Consider the following 23,029-nt stretch of genomic DNA (forward strand, 5'->3'; position numbering starts at 1 on the left):
CTTCCCTATGATTCAAAATCCATCCTCCATGAAAGTATGGCACTACTGTAGTGAAAAACAGAAGAATAAACAATATGAATCATTCTTTTACTCCTTATTTCTCTGAAATCTCTGAAAATATCCCAATAAAAAGACAGAAAAATAACTTTTTATCTAATACTCAAGACCAGTATATGTCTCTGAATTTCAGAGTTTGCCATTCTTAGATCACTGTTACTTGCCCCAATAGAAGTGTTTATATGTTACCTATCATATATTGTCCCAAACCAGTATTTGTGACACTCTGACAAAACCAAGTTGGAATTGCAACAACATTTATTAGTGATTGACTTACAAGTAGACATTTCCAGTTTACATAGCACAGGATCCTTAGGACAGCATAAAATTACATAATTTTGTATAACTTGAGAGTTAGTATTTAAGTGCAAGCTGAAATATTTAAACTTTTTGTCTGTCAAAGACACGTAGAATTCCTATTTCAGTAACAAGCATGTAAAATGTTGAAGGGTGAATAAATACATGCCAGTTGCCAAGCGCCTGTACACTGATCATGTGACCATGGAGATGCTGCAATGGTTTTAAGTATGAAGAACAATCCTCTAAGTTAGTTTTTTCAGTGCTGTTGTAACTTTGAGCGATGACCAATGATTATAAATCAAGGACTACCTGTGTCACTGTCACTTTACTTCTTTGCTTTCTTCCTGGTTATCTGCCATAACCAGTTTGGATTTTGAGATTTTTAAGTGCTGACCTGATGTGCTGAATTTAAGTCCTTCGATGGAAAGTTGAACCATCAGGCGTTACCTCATCAATATCACAGGCTAATTTCATCTCAGACAGGGAAAGTCTACTCTCTTATTCCCATACTAAAATATTGGGGGGGAAGGTGTTTGCAATCTGGTCTGAGAGCTCTGGGACCAGCTGATGTGACTGGCAGCTTTGTCTGGCTCAGGGGTCAGCAACCTGTGGATCTGGAGCTGCATGTGGCTCTTTCACCCCTCTGCTGAGGCTCCCTGGTGCTCAAAATATGTGTCACAACCGCCAATGTGTGACACCTGATGGCACATGATTTACTGAGCTTTTTGATTCCCGGTAGGCCAATCATGGATAATCCAAGAAAAGAAAAGTTTCAGAAAAAAACAAAACGTTTAATTCAACTACATATGCTAGTTTTGTGGCCGCTCAGGAAATAGTCAGGCACGGGAAGGGTTTTGTGGCTCCCGGTATTTTCTTTTCTTTGGGAAATGGGTCCAAATGGTTCTTTGAGTGTTTAAGGTTGCCGACCTCTGGTCTGTCTGATGTCTCCATCAGGAAGGGGGCCTCTCTGGTTGCTTTTGCTGGCTTCTAAAAGAGAAAGATGAAGCACAAAAGTATACAGGCGCACCTTAATTGGTTGAGGGAAAGGAAAAACAGAGAACTCCCTTTATCCAACAGATCAACTTTAGGAAATAAAGAGAAAATCATAAAGGCATAAAATCTGGAAAAATAATAGTTGCAGTCAGTTCAGGCAGTTATGGATCTTAATGGCCACATCTTTCCTTCAGTCTATCAGTGAGATAGCCCTGACTCAGCTGGGATTCAGGGTCCAAGCTTTCCTTGATGTGCACTAATTTGAAGAATTACCTCACTTTTGACTTGGCTTGTTTACAATATGGAAAAATCTTATGAAGACTCCTCTGTCTGCAGAAGGTGTCCCCAGTCAATGGAACATACCTTCCGGGACAATCCTCCTTCCCTGCAGTCCTAATGGGCACAGGTGGAATTTGTCCCTTGCAGCCTCACTCCCAATAGGCTGGGTTTGAAGATGTACCTGCACTTCTGCTGTGCAAGTCTATTATGCGGTGAAGAAAATATGGAGTTTGAACAGCAAAAATGCTAGGCTGGACCAGAGGATCTGCTGCACTGCTCTTCTCTCTCATGAAATTCTCCAGATGTTTATTACAATATATACCTCACCGGACACTATTATCCTTCAACGCTCGTTTAATTTATTGAGAAAAAGAACGGAAATCAAAGCCCCGAGAGTTTCGGACAAGAACTATATTAAACCATCTCCTTCCACTTAGGACTGTAACTTTGTTGCTTGCATCCTTACGATTTATACTGATATTGTTTCCTGATTGCTTATTTGTAGCCTATGACTATCATTAAGTGTTTAATTGTTGTACTTTGATGAAGGTATCTTTTCTTTTATGTACACTGAGAGCATATGCACCAAGACCAATTCCTTGTGTGTCCAATCACACTTGGCCAATAAAAAATTCTATTATTCTATTCTATTCTATTCCATTTCCCCCCCCTCCCGTTCCTCACAGGAGCGTCGGGGCCGTGGGTAACGAAGGACTGGGTGAACTGAGAGGTGGGGGGAATTCAAAGGGAAAGAGTTTTGACCACTCGGTCAAAAGGCAGCCCCGCGAGTAGGTAGATATTAAGAAGGCTCGGACGTCGGCTGTCTGCAAACTCCAGGGCTGAGAGCTCCACACTCCACACTCCGGACCTAGAGCGCAGCCGCCCTAGAAAGCGCGCGCGGCTGCAGCTCTCACTTCGGGTCCGGATCTTTGATTTCCACCCCCGCCGCCGCCACCCTCACCACCACCTGCGCCTGAAGAGACGAGCCTTCTTTCTAAAGTCCGCCGGACCAAAAACCAAGAAGGAAGGCTCGCGGGGGGCTTTTGGTTGAATTATGCCAAGCGCGGGGCTGACGGGAAGAGGGCGCGGAAGGCTTGGAATCGGAAGCGGGAGTTAATTGAGTCCAGCCGACTTAATTCCTTCGAGAGGAAACTTTTCCGTCAGGGACGTTTAGCGTGTGGTTTTGTTTTTGTTTTCCTCCGGGAGTTTGGCAGAGGCTCCGTTTTCTGGGCTGAGGCGGAGAAAACGGGAGCTCGCTCTCCCGCCTGGGTGACACCTTTGGGGCTCCCTTCGCCTTCCCCCCCCCCGTGCCAGCCCGAGCACGCCTGCGCACAGGGGGTGCCGGTCCCATCACGAGCAGGCGGCTTGTGTAAGATGAGTGAAGAAGCCGGGATGGAAGCGGGCAGGAGGGAGGGAGAGAGAGAGAGAGAGAGGGAGAGGCGCGGAGGGGGGGGAGAAGAAGAGGGAAGCTGTGTCATTGAAAATAGCTCACTTTGACAGTCGCCAGCCAGAGAGCCAACCCTGACTCGATGTCAGGGGCTGTCTACCTGCAAGGTGCGCCAAGATGATGGGCATGAACGCCAAGCAGCCGTTCGGCATGCACCCGGCCCTGCAGGAAGCCAAGTACTCTAGCTCGGAGGCGATGCGCCGCGTGTGCCTCCCAGCCCCGCAGGTATGTAGATGAAGCATAATTACTGCTTTAAGGCACATTTTTGACAGGCCCCGGCTTAATGTTTTTTTCATGTCACCAGAACAATCGCGTCTCTCTCTCTTTCTCTCCCTCCCTCTACCCACCCACCCCCATCGCCCCCCAGATCCACATGTCTATTCAAGCAGAGCATCTTCTGCCTTCATATTAATTTTTATGACCTGAGCTTTGAGGAGGAATCTCTCTGCTTTTGAGAGGCAGAGAGGGAGAGAGAGAGATGTTTTTGAATCCAGACTTGACAGTATTCCCCATTGACTTCGCTCTGCGCGTTCTTGCTTGCAGCTCCAGGGCAATATATTTGGAAGCTTTGATGAGAGTCTGCTGGCCCGGGCTGAAGCCTTGGCGGCTGTGGATCTGGTCTCCCACGGCAAGAGCCACCCTTTCAAGCCAGACACCACCTACCATACCATGAGCAGCGTCCCCTGCACCTCTACTTCGTCGCCCACCGTGCCCATCTCGGCCCCAGTTCACCATCACCACCACCATCACCACCATGCTGTGGCGCACCAAGGCCTGGACGGGGACCTCCTGGATCACCTCTCGCCCGCGCTGCTTGGGGGGCCCGAGCACGGCGCGGTTATGGCCGCGCCAATCCACCCTCATGCACATGCCCATGCCCACCCCCACTTGGGGGCGGCCATGGGCCACCTGCATCAAGCCATGGCTAGCATGAGCCACCCACCGCCTCCGCCTCCTCCTTCCGCAGCCTCGCAGGTCTCGGTATCTCACAGCGGGCTGGCCTGCATCAGCGACGTCGAGTCGGATCCCCGGGAGCTGGAGGCGTTCGCCGAGCGCTTCAAACAGAGGCGGATCAAGCTCGGCGTCACCCAGGCCGACGTGGGCGCGGCGCTGGCCAACCTCAAGATCCCGGGCGTGGGCTCGCTAAGCCAGAGCACCATCTGCAGGTTCGAGTCGCTCACGCTGTCGCACAACAACATGATTGCCCTCAAGCCGGTCCTGCAAGCGTGGCTAGAAGAGGCGGAAGCCGCTCACCGCGAGAAGAACGCCAAGCCCGAGCTCTTCAACTGCGCCGAGCGGAAGCGCAAGAGGACCTCTATCGCGGCGCCGGAGAAGCGCTCGCTGGAAGCCTATTTCGCCATCCAGCCGCGGCCCTCGTCCGAGAAGATCGCCGCCATCGCCGAGAAGCTGGACCTGAAAAAAAACGTGGTGAGAGTCTGGTTCTGCAACCAGAGACAGAAACAGAAACGCATGAAGTACTCCGCGGTGCATTGAGGCACCTGCCCGGCCGGCTGCCCACTCTGTCGGACAACGAGACCTATACCTAGCACACAACTACACATGCACACACACACACACAGAGTAGACAGAAACATTGCTCTACCCAAAAGATTAAAACAAAACCCGACAGACTATTAGCAGAGAGCTCTGCGGGGATCAGCAGACCAAGTAACCGAGCCACTGAGATGAAATACCTCTCCCCCGTTCCTTCGGCTGGCCATCCGCCGCTGGATCAAGTTTTGCCCAGCTTTCTCTTAACGCTTCTCTGCAAAACCAACTGACCCAAACAAGGGAAAGAGAAGAAAACGTTTATTCCCTATACCCCTTCCTTTGTCGACCCGTTTGTTCTTCTGGGTTGACATTCTTCTGACTTGTGTTTTTGTGCACTAGAGTGTCTTGACGTTTGTCGCTTTTGCAGGAAGAGTTGACATTGGAGAGGTACTATTTTTTTTAAGGCAAAAAAGAGATATAACCGTAGATACCGTTTGGAGATGAACTTAATTACATTTATACTGTGGGGAGGGGGAAGGAAAGGTGCCCATAAAATAATGAAGATTTATTTATTGAGATTATATTGGGGGGGGAGGGGCAGAAGACTATTTTCCAAAAATTGTAAACCGAATTCAAGCTTAGATTAATTTGCATTGATTCATCACCTTTTACTTGTTTAGTCAACTGCATGCTGTCTGAGATCAACAGAAATGCTCCAAGGCTTTCTTAAAAGGAAAAAAAAACTTTATTTTTGGTGCAACTAATAACTGGACCGTGTGTCTGATCATTCTTATTAACACAGAGGGGAAGAACACCTTGAAAGGAAGGTGAAAGGATATTTGAAATAAGCCTGCCCTGAATCAAAACATTTTGTTAGAATAATCAAAAGGACGACACACGTACTCTAAGCACTTTCACAAGTTAATTTATTTTCATGTCAGTGTTTTTTAAAATACTCCTCAGACCATAAGCAGACTTGTTGCCATTGATTTCTCTGAGGTAAATGCAAACTTTATTCTTATTTATTAAATTCAGTCCAGTTGAAAGGAAGCACCTCTATGGCTTTTTTCTTAAAAAAAAAAAGTCAGGGTTGCATGTGCACAGGACAATCTACACAACTAAGGAGGATGCAGAAGTGTGACTTTAGTAAACCTTCTCTTCTTAAAACCTTGCCTCTTTCCATGGACTTTGCAGATTTGCTTCTGTTTTTAACCGGATCACCAAACATTCCAACAGGACTATGGAATTGCATGGTTGCACTCGTGTTTGCCTGGAGAGGATTCTTTTAAAATAAATACCTATTGTCCTTCTTCCACCCCTTTAAAAAAAGAAATTAAAAGCTTTTTTTCTGCACTAAGGGCTTCTTTCTCGTCAAATGTCTTCTACTGAAATTTTATACTCCATGACTGTAATTTGGGCATTTTGTGCACTTCTTTATCGACTTCATTCACCCTTCCCTCTTTTCCCAGAACTAATGCTGAAACTTCTGAAATAAAATGCTTTATTTTTTGACCAGAATTGATTTTATTTTCTTCATTCCCACCCCCGGTTTTTCATAACAATTTCTCTGTTTTTGTTGGAGGTGCTTTTGACACTGAAAATTAAGCAATCAGTAAAGAATTGATAAGTCTGCTGAATTTAGCAGTAAAATCATTCATTTAGACAGTTTACACTTTCTCAAAATACTATGTGTGTTGTGATTAGTTTTGAACCAGATTTAACCTGTGTATGTTTTATCTACTTTCAGGCCAGCAAATCAGTTTTATCAACCTTTATGGAAATAATACTAAGATCCACATCTAAAAATATAGTTTTTAAAAATGGTGGATTTTTAAATAAGGGGTTAAAAGGGATTTTTAGCCTCTTATGGTTAAAATGTACTATTTCAGAAAAATAGCCATGCAAATTGTGTTGCTGTTGATTGTTCTGCAGTAGTTCTCATCTTTATTTTGTTTGGAACTTTGTTTTGTGATAGTTCATTGAAGGAAGAAAAAATAAAGCATTCAAAGGCACATTTGGAATTCTGTTTAAAAGCAAAAAGGGGCTTTTGCTTATGAATCCCAGAAGCACCTTAAACAATTAAAAATTAATGATCAGGGCCCAGTGATCTAATACTTCGCCTTTGCATTTAGCAAATAGCAGGCAATAAAATTCCAACTCAATTCTATCTAGTTTTTAAAAAACTGGCTTTATCAAGTAATTATATTTTGTTCATGAAGCTCTTAAGCACTAATCTTCCTCAAATGTTCTTGTTTCACTTTATTTTCTCAAAGAGCCCCATTGATTCTCCCCCAATCAAATATCCTTTAATAATAAATGCCCCTGTGTCATTACATTATATTGTGGGTTCTAAAATTTTAAAATAAGGTTGATGCAATATTAATTGGGTAACATGGTATAAAAAGGACACAAAGCAATTCTGCCAGCATCCTGCCTCTACTCTGCACTAGGATTTGAAGAAAAGCTCTTTGCAGTGGGGGGGTGGATAATTGTTCCAGATCTTTAACAATAAATCCAGGTAAGATTTTTTTTATGATTTTCTCTGTCATAATCCCAGTTAATGAAATCTGTTATGTTTTATTATGGACATTTGTTTTTTTCCCTTTATATACACAATTTCTATAAAGTGTAACTATTTCTGCCATTCCCCACTATCAATTAATTTAGATCTATAGTATAGATAATTTATTTTCTTTCAGTTTGCAGTTAGTAAAGAAAACTTACTAATTTTCTCAGTAGGAGATATTTCTCAAAGCCTGACAAAATATACAGAACAATCTTTTGTTTTAAGAGAACTTTGAAAAATCTTGCCTTTGTTCATCCTCTCCTTATGCTTTCTTCCTTTTCTCTCTTGTTCTTGCGATGTTCTTGTGATCCTGGATCAGGATTTTTTCTCACACTCTTACATAAGCATACATTTGAATTTTTTTTTTCCCTTTTCCCTTCCGACTTTCCAACATAAGCTTTCCGACTTTCAGAACCTGGACAGTTCCCAACAGTTTACTGTAACAATCCTGGGAAATCTCCTAATGTTCTTAATAGAATGTGAGTGCCTTACATTTACTTAATTTTCAAACTTTATTCCAGAATCTGTCATTTCAAAAGGGGTTTATGTACAGGTATATCTTTAAAGAAAACTTTTGAAATCAGAAAAATCTCATCTTTTACTAGTAATTAGCTATTGGACATTATTAACTCATTCCATGTTTTGTTGGACATTTAGTAGCTCATTCCATTTTCTGTTAGCTCATTCCATTTTCATTCCATTGTTTTCTATTCATTCTCTTAATGCTGAGAAGCACTATGTATTGTAAAGTAAGCAACTTACTAGCTAGAAGAAGAGGATGCAAAACCTTTGCAGATATATTTTGTCTGCAGCTAAGTAGGTTAAACAAGAATGTTACTTTTCTGATTGTCTGTCGTTTTGAAAACTGAACTTTCAGAACCAAAGAAAAAATATGTAATGATGGTAACTGAGAAAAGAAAAAGAAAATTAAGTGAAAATATAATCTGTTTCTATTACCTTACTTAATTTTTAATGTATGTAGACCACACTGCCCGTTTTGTGCAGGTAGAGTTTATTGAAGAGAGAAGTAATTTCTCCTCCCCCATTTAAAAAAAAGTTTCATATGATATTCGTCCATCTGATGTCTTATTATGTTAGCTGGAGGTTATGGCTGTTGAAGTCAACACAAGACTGGCAAATTTGGACTAAACTCTTCAGAATTTCCTTCCTTCCTTCCTTCCTTCCTTCCTTCCTTCCTTCCTTCCTTCCTTCCTTCCTTCCTTCCTTCCTCATTATTTGGAATATGTGGAAGCACAGTAGATTCTCACTATTTAAAATTTTTACTTTAATATTAATTTTAAAATACATTCTTTTGATGGACTGTAGAAGTGGAAGGCAGGCGGGAAAGGTGTCGTTTTGGTGTCGGTCAGAGAGAGAAGACCTTGGCAGTCTTGTGAAGATACTAAGAAACACCAGGTTTCTTCCTTGAGAATAGGCTATTTTCAGACCCAGCTGTGGTCCTATCCACCCACTGACCGCTGGGAACAGTTTGGATAGATAGCAATAGCGCTTAGACTTATATACCGCTTCACAGTGCTTTACAGCCCTCTCTAAGCGGTTTACAGAGTCAGCCTATTGCCCCCAACAATCTGGGTCCTCATTTTATCGACCTCGGAAGGATTGAAGGCTGAGTCAACCTTGAGCCGATGAGACTCGAACTGCCAAATCCCATGTGTTTCCTTGAAACAGAAATGCCATTTCAAGTGAAGCGAAAGGGAAGAAGTAAAATGGCAACAGCGTGGAGACTGTAGACCTGGGAGAAAATTAAATCCTGAGCCAAGGTGGGCATTTGGGAAGCCTTTGGAAGCCTCTTGAAAGTGATCAGAAATTGACCGCGGTTTCTCTTGTTCTGCGGTTTTTCTTTCTCCAGGGCGGAGAGGGAGCCATTCCGGGCAGGGGATCGTTTTTGTATCCCGCTCAAGATCGGAACCAAATTGGTTCCCTGCGTTTCAGAAGAGTTGAGAAGGGGAAGTCGTGTTCATTCTCTGAAGGCACCTGCTCCATCTCGAGCGTAACCACGAATGCATGCACACGTGTCTTCTAGGAGTCCGTTTTTCTGCTTCCTCCCCCTGTTAAAACATACTTAGTGGCCACTTGGCAACGGTCCGCTCCCTGCGCTTCCCAGCCTTGTCCTTCTGCCTCTGCCAGACGCCGGCCCGATCTGGTCTGCTGTCGAGAGAATGAACGGATCGTGCGATCAGTTCAGGATGCTCGCCGGTTCTTCTGCAGAAGTATTCGAGACCGAGTGGGTAGCGCATGGCAGCGGAAAAGGGGTGGGTGGGTTCTGTCTGCGAAGAACAAGAAACTTGGAGAAAGTTTAGCTGGCAGAAAAAAATAACGCGGAAGGATAACGAGATTGGACCCGCGGGGACTGACTGTTCTGACTGAGTAAATAGGTAGGGGATCGGGCGGAACGCCCAGGGTGGCAGACGGTTGGATGGAAAGGTTAAGTACGGTTGTTTGTAAAAGCCCAAATCGCGTCGCTTCCTAAGTAAACGGCCGCTGTGAAGGCGCGCGTTTCCTCTTGCCGGGGCCTTTTCCGCTCCTCCTGATCCAGTTGCTCTAGGCAGCCGCGGAAGAAGGCAAAGAGCAGCCTTTCTCTCAAAAGCTACACCCTCCCACGAGACTATAGACAAAATATATTTCTGCACATTTCAAAATCGCCTCCAGCGTCAAGATATACAAAATGGGTATCTTGGGCGAATATGAAAAGCCTTACCGATTTCTGTTCCTCCCCCAGTTCTTGCAAATTAATCTCTGCGCTGTATTTTAATTGATTTGGGAGGGTTAAAGAAGGGGGTTGTTGCTGGCAAATAATTCATCGTGACATTTAAAGGAGCAAAACGGAATGGGTGAGGAAACTGTCGTAGTCCGCGGTTAATCTTCACAATAATCAAGGGTAACTAGCAGTGCTCTACTAACAGGAAAGTCTGAAAGATTATAGAACTTCGTAGATAAGTTAGTTGAACCAATGTAACTGTAACTCTTGTTTGTAAATGGGAAGGAAGGAAGGAAGGAAGGAAGGAAGGAAGGAAGGAAGGAAGGAAGGAAGGAAGGAAGGAAGGAAGGAAGGAAGGAAGGAAGGGATGCAACTCAAGAGTCAGGTTTTTCTACTCATTACACATCCCTTCCCAGCATTAGAACTGTTCTTCTAGAACTTTAGAATGTTTAACAAGAGAAATATTCTCTCACACCTTTGGAATCATTGGCATGACAAAGTTTTCCTCTTGTTTCTATTTCTTGGTTGTCTTTAATTGCTGATAATGAAAGTGTAACAAATGACTCTGTGACAATCCAATGTAACCTTAGCTCTTTTATTTATTGCAAATTTTCACCAGTTTGTAACCAACAATAAACTCTTAGGCAGTGTTCCTAAAAAGGCTAAAGAATTCCATATTTTTGCTCTCAACTAATCTCCATTTATCTTTGCATAGGTACACAATGCTCTTGGCTCATTCACCTTGGTCCTGGGCCTGATGAATGAACCATGTAGCTTTTTTTATTTGTTTGTTAAAGTTGTCTTTCTTCAGCAGGATATTTTATTAATGTTGATAGCTCTGTTCTGAAATCAGATAGGTTCTGGATGCCCACATTAAATATTATATTTCATAGACTCATGCAGTAGAAGAAGATAACCCTTTTTTTCTAACTGTCACAGAGACCAAGCAAGAATTATACTAAGCTGGCATACTAGTGAATTTTTCAAGACTTGCAAACTCAGATGAGAAAGTTAAAGCTGCCTAGCTAGAGCATGATGATATAATTAGAAACAATCTGGAAGTGGAGGCTCTCTTCTCAGTCTTAAGGACAACTGCAGTGAGGCAGATGAGCTGTCTCGAAAAGAAACAGTGCTGAGTAGTGCCATTAAATTAAAGTATGAAATGGAGACTCCTTAAGAACTAAAAGTTTTCCTCCCCCCCTCCCCCCGCATTTGCCAGGATTCCTATAAGCTTATTTTTTTTAATAATTTCAATTATATTCTTTAAATAAACAAAAGATTTGGTGCAAAATGAAGCATCAGCTTCTAACATCATCACTGTCACTATCCCTGACAAAAACACTTGTTTGCCTCATATCCAGATGCATTCTAGGATGGCTGGTCGCAATTGAGGAAAGAAAGAAAGAAAGAAAGAAAGAAAGAAAGAAAGAAAGAAAGAAAGAAAGAAAGAAAGAAAGAAAGAAAGAAAGAAAGAAAGAAAGAAAGAAAGAAAGAAAGAAAGAAGAGAAAGAAAGAGGGGGGAGGGAGGAAAGGAGGGAGGGAGGGAAGTTAAGGTTAGGACAATATTCTGGATAGTTATGGATGATTTTTTAGGAGGAAGTCATCAATTTATCTTCTGCTATGTGACTATATTGTGAGTGTAATGCCTAACACAATTAAATTGTACTGTTTAATTTTGTTGTGTAGTCAAATAGAGGAAATGAAGTAACAAACATGTTGTAAATTTGCCTCTTAAATTGGAGAAAGGCATTGTAATTACCTGAGCTATTACTTCTCAAGGAGAACCTCAATGTTTGGGAAGATCCAGGACTGATTGACAAAACAATAATCTCATGTAATGTATTCCCCTCCTCTTCTGCTACATTTGGCCTTACATCTCCTTTCCTTGGTGGCAGTATATGGTGATATATGCTCATATGCTTGAAAAATACATAATATGCTGAAGTTAGGATTTTGAGTAAATTCTATACAACTTTGTGAAAGGGAAAGCAGAGTTGAATGAATGTCCTCTATAGAAATGTTTGGGGTAAGGGCTGTCAAATATTTTCCAATGATTGGTTGGTTTTAAAAATACTGCTCAATGATTCTCCTAATAGTTGACATCAGTGTCAACTGATGCATCAATCTGCAATAATAGGCATCAATTTGCTGGCCTGTTATATTTTATTTGAATGAAGAACTCAGTCACTTACATGATAAAAGGTAATTTGGCAGTGCTGATGGCTGATGTTCTATGCCGATTTCATTGAGGGTGGGCATCAGGGTTGTGTCTGACTTTGGGGAACGGGGGAGGGCTGCCCAGGGTAGGCGTGGGCCTAGCCAGCTCAATGCCACTTGTGTCTGTGGTGGCCCAAGCACTCCTGGGCTCTGTTTTTGGCTGCAATGGCCTCCTGCAACCCTCTGCCAGTGAAAAAGGAGCGCTTGTGGCCCTCCCAAGCTTTGCTTTTACTGGGAGAGGCACCAAGGGCCGTTCCTTTGCTGTTTCCAGGGTGGCCCCATGGGACAGATCTAAGCACCCTGCAGGCCGGCTCCGGCTCCGGGCCTTGAGTTTGACACCCCGCTCTATGCTATATTAACTGCAATTAATATTAAAAATACTTCAGTCAGTTGGGCAGACAACCTATGTTCAGAAATTAAACAGAGTAACTCTGTTGGTTCTAAAAGCATCAGTCTTATCTGGCTATATTATCCATAGGGATCTTCTGGGCTATCTTACATGCCTGATTATCGATGAGGCATTCTGTGCTATAATAGCTTGTTTGTGATCTTGCAAACAATTGATCACAGAAAAGGGCCTAGGAGACAGTGGCTCACTTGGCCAATTATGTTTGGCAATAGCAAAGAGTCATTATCTCACCATGCTTTCTTAATATCTGCATTAATTGAATAGTTCAGATCATCAAGAAATTGGATGAACATGTTATTGCAACTATATTAATGGCATCCTGCTCCTTGCAGTGTTGTTTGCTTCCATCCAAGGTAATCTGTGGAGATGATGAAAGGTGTGTGGCATCAGAGCGGGAATGCCTGGAAGGCCCATTCTCAACTTATTCCCTTGTAAAAAGGTTAGGAAACTGGTTTTTTTCCCCTTAGAATATCTTGCTAATGTGCCAAATCGCTTCCATTTTAGTCCCAACCTATCTGGTGACAAAAGAGTGTATTTCCTGCTACCAGCTCTGAACCAAACTATATTCCTGCTGAAATCTACTTCCAGACTAGAAAATTCTATAATTCTCCTTTTTCATCATTTTGTTTACATTATTACAGTTTACCCTGTCCACTTGTCCTTGACATCCTCTGCCTATTGCTCCCACAAGATGGCACACAATATAGTTTTTTAAAAGAAATTAAATGCATAATTATCATATTTTTTTGGACTGTAAGACCCACTCCCCAAAAAAGTGGGTGGAAATGCTTGTGCATCTTACAGAGTGAATATTGCGGCGGGGGGAGAGGGTTGGTGCAGCGCTGATCAGCTGTTCTAGGTGGTGAGAATTGCTGCCATCGCTGCTGCCGATCGTGCCGCCGGTTCGCCACTGATTGCAGCGATCGGTGGCGAATGGCCAGCAATGAACGGACCACGGCAGCGGCGAACAGGCTGCAGCAATCCCCACTGCCTAGAACAGCTGATCGGTGGTATTCTAGGAGGCCAATCCAACCACCAACCAGCTACTCGGCACTGAAGGCTCCAATGTTCCCCGGAGGTGGCAGCAGCTCAGCTCAGTTGACCGGTGGTGGGTGCAATGGAGCAAAGCCCTGCCAAGCCACATGTTGGGTATCAGGGTTCCAAGTCATGATCCCCAAGCCACAACAGCTTCGGGGTTGACACTGGGGCTGTGATAATGTGCTGAAGCTGACCAGGGTGTTTTCTGTTTCCTGCAATGAGGCTAGCCAGATGAATAACAGATGGATGCTGGGAGTCAGAGGTAGATTTTTTTTTCTTGTTTTCCTACTCTAAAGCTAATGTGCATCTTATAGTCTGGAGTATCTTATAGTCTGAAAAATACGGTAAATGGCTTACAGAGCAGTTACCGTATATCTATTTTTACTCAAGTGTATGGCTCATAGAGTATCCAACAGATTTCTTTCTTGGGGGCTGTTCCTTCTTACAATAGATTTCTAGTAAAACTTCAGTCTATTTTTCATCTACAGCCATATTTACTGTCATTGTCTCTTGTTCCATGGGATTGCTCAACGTTCTCATAGCTTTTCTATGAAACATGATGTTTATGAGACATTTGATGATCCATTAGTTTTACCTCTATACTCCAAAGAACCTTTTCACATTCCAAGCCTTGACACAATGTTTACAACTCTTATAAGTTCCAAAGGCTTCTGTTCATTCAATGTTAAATAACTTAACAGGGTTGGGTATCACTTTGGAACTGAAGATAAAAATGGGGCAAGTATAACGTATCTGTTTAGAACTTATTAAACCCAACCCTTTTCCCCCAAGATTGCACCATACTTGCACAAACCAGCAGCATGAGCCCAGGAAACAATGTAGGTGCTTTAAAGAGTTATAGACAAGTGCTTTTTGAGCATCCTCATATGTTCTGAATCACCTTTTTGATCTTTGAATTCAAAGCACTTTGCAGCCCTATAGTTAATATTGCCAAGAAGTTATGCAGGAAAGCCCCAAATCAATACTTTTTCACAATATTTTTGCCAATAAAATTTTCATCAATCATGATCAGTTGTTCATTTGCTAATATTCAAATTGGTAGTACAAATTCTAAGACTGTATTTGTAAGTGGGAACAAACCCAGATTACAAAAAGTAACTTTTCTGAGTAGACTTGTGTAGGATTGGATGGTAAATGAAATCAATAGGACTTATTCCTCCATAAGGACTTATTTCTCCATAAATTCTTCCTTTGCAAAAAAAAATGTATTCCAGCATTTCTAAATTTAACGTCCTTACTATGTATGACAACAATATGTATTTGGATAAATGATGCAAGAACTGGAAAACCCAATTATCTAGTGTGAACATCTATAAGTGTTCCAGGAAAGGATCTCTTATATGAAAATAAACTTCGACCTAGTTGTGAGAATTGGAAAATAAAAGAAATCCATGGAGCACATCTGAGCAAAAGAGGGCGCTTTGCAGAAGACACTAACAATTGATTTTTTCCCCTGCTCTGTTCTGTGTTGTTTCCTAATATCTTGACCTATGTCTCCTGAGGACAACACACTGGAGATGAAAGCAAAGAAAATCAAACCTGCCATCGGCAGCATTCACTCAATTGATTTTTACATGAAATTTGCCTTCATGCTCCAAGGATGGAAAAATGATCCCATTAATAATGAATCAGGAACACAAATGTGGGGAGAAAAATCAATAGATGCACCTTTGGTGTCATAAGGAGATAAGAAGTGATAGGAGAAGAAATCTCACTCCAAATATTTGTCTCGTATCGCAGAGATGTATGAGATAACTACATGGGTCTTTTTCAAGCACAGAGGAACTTTCTGTTAGATGTATTGCAAGGATATTTCTGGGAGGAAAAGTTACAGCAGTAGAAGTAGAAAATGGGAAGTTGATATACCGTATTTTTTGGAGTATAAAACACACTTTTTCTCCCCTAAAATTGAAAATTTGGGTGCGTCTTATACACTGAAAATAGCTCTCCCACCCGCTGGCCTCCACCCTTTGGCCTTTGCCTCCCAACAATTTACCTCCTTGCAGCAAGCAACAAACAGCAAACAGTCCGTTTCAGCTTCAGCACAACCTGATTAACACAAGCAGTTGATTGTCGGTTGGATCAGCCTCCTGACCCTCAGCTGTTTCAGGTTGTAGGGATTGCACGGCATTGCCTATTGCCGTGTGGGCCTCTGCTGTTTGCTGCAAGGAGGCAGATAACTGGGAGGCAGATTTTTTTTTCCTTGTGCTTATCAGGCTGTGCTGAAAATGAAAATAAAACTAAAGCAGGCTGTTTGCTGCAAGGAGGCAAATTTCCAGGAGGCAGAGGCAGAGGCAGTTTTTTTTTTCTTGTTTTCCTCCCCCAAAAAGATAGGTGCATCTTATAGTCCGGAGCGTCTTATACTCAAAAAAAGACAGTATATTTTTCTCCATAGTCTAACATTTATGCAGCGTGCCCGACAGCTCTATTGCTGGAAATAGATTGAATGGCGACAAGTCAAGATCAGGCCTCTGGGCTCTGGAAAAGAAGGATGGGCTTTGCCACATTTTGCTTCCATTGCTTCACATTTAGCGAAGCTACCAAGGAACTTTCTTTCCATCCTTAAAGCAGTTTTATTCAGGTAGTCCTCAACTTACAACAGTCGGCTTGGTGACCGCTCGAAATTACAACGGCACTGAAAAAAGTGACTTATGACCATTTTTCACACATGTGACCATTGCATCATCCCTATGGTCAGGTGATTTACATTTGGATGCTTGGCCACTGACTCACAGTTATGACGATTGCAGTGTCCCAGCGTCACGTGATCCCCTTTTGCGAACTTCTGACAAGCAAAGTCAATGGGGAAGCCAGATTCACTTAACAACTGTATTACTAACTTAACAATTGCAATGATTCATTTAATAACTATGGCAAGAAAAGTCGTAAAATGGGGGCAAAACTCACTTAACAAATTTCTCAATTAGCAACATAAATTTTGGGCTCAACTGGGGTCATACGTTGAGGACTACCTGAATCTGAAATATTTTTGCGGTAGTTAAAAAAAAAAAAAAGATCAAATGACTAGCAAATGTGACCCAAAGTGAAGGTAGCATCACATGGATAATGTGTGGATTCCAGAAGACTTGAGTATGAGTGTCTCATCTGACAGAAACTTTTTGAGATGCTTGTGGTGAAATAGCTACAAAGGATCCCAGGTCAGGATTCAGATCTAGCATTGGGAAAGCATAAATCTAACCAGCTTAGGAGAATCCCATTTAGACTGAGATACAACAAAAGTATTTATTCCTGAAATCAGGCTGCCATGCCCTTTCATTGGCCAATTCTGCTCTGCTTTTTTCCCCTTTCTCTTCCAGGAAAGTGATCACAAGTTTAACAGATAGCATGTTTAATTATCCAAGAACACAAATTGGTCTGCAATTTTATGGGATATGATTATGGCATTGATCTTTCTCGTATCCAGGAAAAGTCTTCCTTCTGAGAAATCCAGAGAAGAAATTAAATGACTACAAACCAGAGGTGGGTTTCAGCAGGTTCTGACCAGTTCTGGAGAACCGGTAGCAGAAATTTTGAGTAGTTCGGAGAACTGGTAGTAAAAATTCTGACTGGTCCTGCCCCCATCTATTCTCTGCCTCTCAAGTCCCAGCTGATCAGGAGGAAATGGGGATTTTACAGTCATCTTCCCCTGGAGTGGGGAGGGAATGGAGATTTTACAGTATCCTTCCCCTGCCATGCCCAGCAAGCCACACCCACCAAGCCACACCCATAGAACTGGTAGTAAAAAAATTTGAAATCCACCACTGCTACAAACCCATCTGCAAATGCATCCCTTCTACGAACTTTTGTAATCAAATTATTTGTGCCCTTTCTTGATCTGACTACTAATGAATCTCTTGAAAGCCTTACCTTCCCTGATTTTTTTTCTGCTTTGAGATCTAGAACAAACTCTTTGGTTTGGATCCTAGTTTTTTGCCCTTTGAATGAGATGAACAGTCACTATTGTTTTGTATCTTCATCCTCTCTTCTCTCCTTTCCCAAGATTGAGGTTTCTGTTGCGCTTCAACTTTTTTCCATCATAAAGAGTACATGGGCTTTAAATGCATTGTTTCTAAGTTAGTTTCTAGTGGCCTGATTGAACTAAGTATCCATCTTTGATGTTCTTTCCCTTGAACGAATATTAATGTTCTCACTCATGGCCAAAACTCTTCTCACAATTTATATTATTTGGAACTGAGCATTAAAACATGCTGTCTTTTGCTTTATAATTCTTAAATCACAAGAGTGTGGCAAAAAGTCCATCCGATTGATTTAAGGAAGGACAGAAATCATATTATGATAAAATTTCCCATTTGGTAAGAGTGACTAATATTATTCTAGATTTATAGTTGAAATTATGTATTCCTTCTAATTTAAATGGTAAAACTTTTAACAAAATCTCCTATCTATATCAAATGAAATTAGAAATAGCTGTCTATTTAAAAGTAAGTGTTGATGAAGAAGAATTTTTAATATGTGCTATATTAAGAAATAAATGTCATGTATTAGATATAGCCCAATGGCAATATTTATAATTACATTTCTTAGCAACATTAATAGTATACGCAGCATTTTCAGCTTCTGAGACACCTGAAATACTAGAAAAACTTGTTAAATTCTTTAAAACCAAAAGCATATACTGTTAATTTTATAGCTACTGTTATCAATAAATCTATTTGATATGTAGATGCTAAGAAATGAGTGGAATAAAATTTATAGATTCCTATGTTGCCTAAACAATGAGATAGTGTCTTAACTTCTATAGAAAGGGTATTAATGGACCTCAAATTATGACATACAACAAAAATAATATTCAGAATTTACTGGACTTCATTATGTTTGTATAGAAAAGGTTTTCAGAAAAATCCTGTTGGAAATGTAATAAGGATAATTCTTGTCTAAAACATAGGTTTTATGATATACTACACTTATTAAGCTTTAGGAGAAGTATTGGATTTTATTCATCTACCATATTTTTTGGACTATAAGGTACACCCCACCCAAAAAAAGTGGGTGGAAATGTCTATGAATCTTATAGAGCGAATATTGCCAAACCCTGCCCAGCTGCTGGCCCCCACTCTTTGGTTTCTGCCTCCCAGCAATTTGCTCTTCACAGCAAACAGCAAACAGCCAACAGCCTGGTCAGCTTCAGCAGAGCCTGATTTAGCACAAGCAGCTGATTGGAGGTTGGATTGGCTTCTTGGAATACCAACAATCAGTTGTTCCAGACTGCAGGGTTTGCCACCACCATTGCGCCCCATTTTCAGCCTCTACGTGCCCCATTTTTTGCCTGTGTGCATCCCATTTTCGGCCTCCATGTGCCCCATTTTAGGCCTCAATTCATCGCATTTTCAGCTCGTTCCCAGGCGCTGGGAGTCGTCGCTGATCACTGCCACCATTTGGCAGCAATAGGTGGCAGCAGTGCAATCTCTGCCACCTGGAACGGGCTGAAAATGGGATTAGAGAGGCCAAAATGGGGCATGCACAGGCCAAAAATGGGGCACACGGAAGGGGCGATAGGCAGCAGTGGCGATGGGTGGTGACGGCAATCCCCGCAGCCTGGAACAGCTGATCATTGGTATTCCAGGAGGCCAATCCAACCACCAATCAGCTGCTTATGCTAAATCAGGCTGTGCTGAAGTTGACCAGGCTGTTTGTTGTTTGTTGCAAGGAGGCAAATTGCTGGGAGGCAGAGGCAGATTTTTTTTCTTGTTTTCCTCCCCAAAAGCTAGGTGTGTCTTATAGTCCGGAGCATCTTAGAGTCCAAAAAATACGGTACTTGTGTGACAAAAGCTAAACTTTTCATGGGGTAGTATGCTCTTGAAATATATATCTAGTACTTGGAATTTGACAACCAGACAATGTTAATGGATTCCCCATGCCCTTATTTTGGCCAAAAAAATAATATTGCAGCATCGGGAACATGTACATTCCCTTCACTCAGTAGATTGAAGACTTGATTGCACTATAACCCTAACCCTAATCCCCAACCCCCATTATAGATGTAGACTTTGTATGGACAAATAAGTATCTGAAGTATAAGATTAGCAAACAAGAGAACTTGGGGCATATAAGAGTCATGTTGTGGCAAGATGAGTGGCAAACAAATTTAATAAATAATAATGTATACATTTGATTAATAAACAAGTAAATATAATTAAGATGAGCTTTACATTTCCTACATTTGTAAAAACTCTCCAGACTTCTCTTTGTTCCTATCTCTTTTTTCCATCTAGCCAGTTTTGAGATTCTAAACACATATTGCCATCAGCATAACTGAACTTCTAAAGCAAACAGTGCAAAGACAAGGAAAAAGATCAGACTGGTGAAGAACAATTCTTATACTGAGAATGAAGTTTAATAGATCTTGTAGAGAATAAGCAGTGAATACAGTACAGTAGTAGTTTTTGGTCAAGCTTTTATTCAACATCATCCCTATTATTTCCAGAAGTTTCATCCATCCATCCATCCATACATTTTGTAGCTATGTCTATATCTATTTTCTCCCTCCCCACCTATCTGTCTGTCTGTCTGTCTGTCTGTCTGTCTGTCTGTCTGTCTGTCTGTTTTCTCACTTGCCCACCTAGCAACATAAGATTAGGCATGCATTTTAAACTCACATCAGGGAGAAAAATATTTAAAATATGTTTTCAGAATTAGTGATTTTTTTCCCTTTTCATCTCTGCCACTCAATGATTGCTCTTCAGCCCATCAAGACTGTTAAGATTATCTGTGTGATTATTTATACATTATTTAAGAGCGCTACTGTTGTTAATTCACTTTCTCTTCTGCTTCTGTTACTTTCCAACTGTTACATCTGACAATCTAGATATAAAGGTTGGGAAAGAAACCTAGTCATCCCCTACAGAATAGTGCAGCATTTGGACAGTGTGAAATTAATGAATTATTTAGTAAGAGTGTACAGTAGGCTTTACTTTTTTCTTTATAGCTTTTTTTTCTCTTCTTACAGGGGTTATTTCTTTGCATAGTACCTTGTTTCAGAAATACATTTACATGTTTCATTCCTGACCATCAACAGTTAATAAAGGTTTAGAAGTTTGGTTTGGGAGCTTTTTGAGAAATTTGATATTTAATGCTCTCAAGTGAAAGCTGACAGTATGAGCAGGTAGCGCTGAATTAGCAGTTCAGCATATACTAAAACTACTTCCTTAGTAATATTGCTTATAAACCAAGAGGCTAACCTGATTTGTAAAAACAAGAAGTCCAGTTGCCTCCTGAAAAAGCACCTTTGGGACAACCATGATCTGGATGATCTACAGGCCAAGGGGCTAACTGCATATTATAAGGTAAAATGAGCAAGTCTTGATGGATTGAATAAGTGCTATCAGTTGGATGTCAACTCTTAGTAACCACACAGATAGGTAATCTCCATAATGTTCTATCCCTAGCGTAGTTTTGCAGTAATGCACTCATTGCCACTATGAACCCATCCATGTTGCTGCTGGTGGTCATCTTCTCTTTCCTTCCACCTTTCTTAGCATTAGCAACTCAAGGAAGATTTTTTTAAAAAAATTCCAAAAACGGTATATTAAAAATAATTGTCTGACACTGAAAAATACCAATGTTTCTGAAAAGAATATTCCATATGCTGGTTGCCACTACTGAAAAAGGGTCCCAACTGTCCAATACACTGAAGGATGGTCCAAGAAAAATATAACAAACATGGAAGATGGAATTACTGTGGATATTACTGACTCTTTGTGCTTTTAGTGTTCTTAGCTATGAATGTTATTTAATTAGATCTTGCTTCCCCTCCTCCAAATAGGGAGACTCAAAGAAAGTCACAAATTAATTATCTTAAAAATGTCAACCATGAGCATGATCTCTCTCTTCTCTCTCTTCCTCCTCCCTCCCTCCCCCCACTCTCATTGTTGGTTTCAATTACTTGCTGATTCTTACCCTGAGCAAAAAAGACATAGTTTCCAAAATATCTTCCTGTAATTTGTTAAATGTTTAAGCATAAACATTTTGTCTAACTATAGCATATGCAGAAATGCAGCCATGGTTTCCAGTAGGTTTATTTATTTGTGACTACAATGTCTAGCAACAAATTGTATATGTTCTGGGATTGGATGAAGTGATTAATTACTAAAAAAATCATGGATTTGGAAACTGTAATGGTACCAAGGAATACCCAGCAAGTACAGAGCCGAACACTAGCAGGACCTATCTGCCATTTAAATCATTTAATTTTTCAAGCAAGAGGGTAAGCATGCTTTGTAGGTTTACTCCATTTGCTTATATCTTATATATATTTAAAAATGAAAATATCTAAAATAATTATGTTAGAAAGTGTAACAATAAGTATAATAAATAGAACTAATAGTATTAAATATACATAACATATTAATGATGAAAGAAAGTCAAAGATCCTATCTTGTATGAAAACTGGAGACTAGCCAGTAGAATGGGGAATGTGATTTATTGTCTTTTATGTAATTGACAATTACTTCTCATAATTATTTTTGAAAAAATCAGATCAAATTTTGTTCTGAAGTGAAATGGGGAAACAAGGTTTACAATATGTATACTCTACATTCAACGTTCAATAAACATTTTACTCCCTGGGATTCTCCCACATCTTGAAGATGCAAAGATATGTAAAAAAAAAAAAAGTAGTACATTTTGATCAGACATTATTATTTGGGGGCTTCCCCTGTACCACCTGAGTTAAAAAAGAAAACAAGAAAGAAGGCGGCAGGCATTTCTTTCATATGCAGAAAGAGCAGAGCCAAAGTAGAGACTGCAATATTTATGGGAGACAGGAGAACATCTCTTTCATCTTTGATGTTTGAAATTTCTTTCAGAGTTACCTGTGGGAAAATAATTCACAGAGCTTGCCTGAATGATTTACACAGCCCAGACTACATTTTTTAAAATAGTGCTAGATCAGAAAACTCTATTAGAAGAAGAGAAGATGTGGCTTAGAAATGAAAGTGGTAGCTCATGTTCTCCGCCTGGTATTTTCAGCACTCACATCCAGGTGCCTGACAAATGTCTCCATTTGCTCCCCTAAGCCTACTTTTTCCTTCTCTGTCTATTTTCCAGGCAGCTGTGAGTCCCTCAAAGTGAAGGCTTGGCTTTCAGCCATCCACCATCTTGGCTTTCTAAGAAGGCCCAGAAGCATTTGAGAGAGAAAAGCTGGCCACATGCATCACATTTGAAATGCTCTTAGCTGTTCAGTTTTTCCCCCCCCCAAGTTCAGTAACTTTCTTAATGATCAGATGTATAGGGCATTTGATAGATTCAAAAGTAGAAGGCCTACCCTCAGACTTCACTTGCATCGTTTTAAATTATTAATATTATTTACTCCGGTCCATTCTGAACTCCAAGCTGTCAGCCAGGAGGAAATAATACATGAGGAAGAAAAATATCTAAACAGACTGGTTTGTCAAGTTTGTACTGACTAAAGGTAAATTGCACCCATAAGTCCACTTAATTGAGTTATGGGTCTACCCTGACTTTTGGCAGTGC

General features: G+C 41.1%; 1 protein-coding gene across 1 annotated transcript; it reads left to right on the forward strand.

Annotated features, from left to right (window-relative positions):
* Positions 1–3,193: 3,193 nt before the first annotated feature.
* Positions 3,194–4,570, forward strand: POU4F3 (POU class 4 homeobox 3). Its single transcript, XM_058165964.1, has 2 exons — positions 3,194–3,301; positions 3,620–4,570. The coding sequence occupies exons 1-2, from the start codon at positions 3,194–3,196 to the stop codon at positions 4,568–4,570; spliced, it is 1,059 nt and encodes a 352-aa protein (XP_058021947.1).
* The last annotated feature ends 18,459 nt before the right edge of the window (positions 4,571–23,029 follow it).

This window comes from Ahaetulla prasina, chromosome 2 (assembly GCF_028640845.1).
Source record: "Ahaetulla prasina isolate Xishuangbanna chromosome 2, ASM2864084v1, whole genome shotgun sequence".
Lineage (NCBI taxonomy): Eukaryota > Metazoa > Chordata > Lepidosauria > Squamata > Colubridae > Ahaetulla > Ahaetulla prasina.

Excerpts from the sequence above, each read along its gene's own strand:
- POU4F3 (XM_058165964.1), top strand. The coding sequence starts at position 3,194 with ATGATGGGCATGAACGCCAAGCAGCCGTTCGGCATGCACCCGGCCCTG. Across the intron at positions 3,302-3,619 it reads TGTGCCTCCCAGCCCCGCAG|CTCCAGGGCAATATATTTGG; the intron begins GTATGTAGATGA and ends TCTTGCTTGCAG.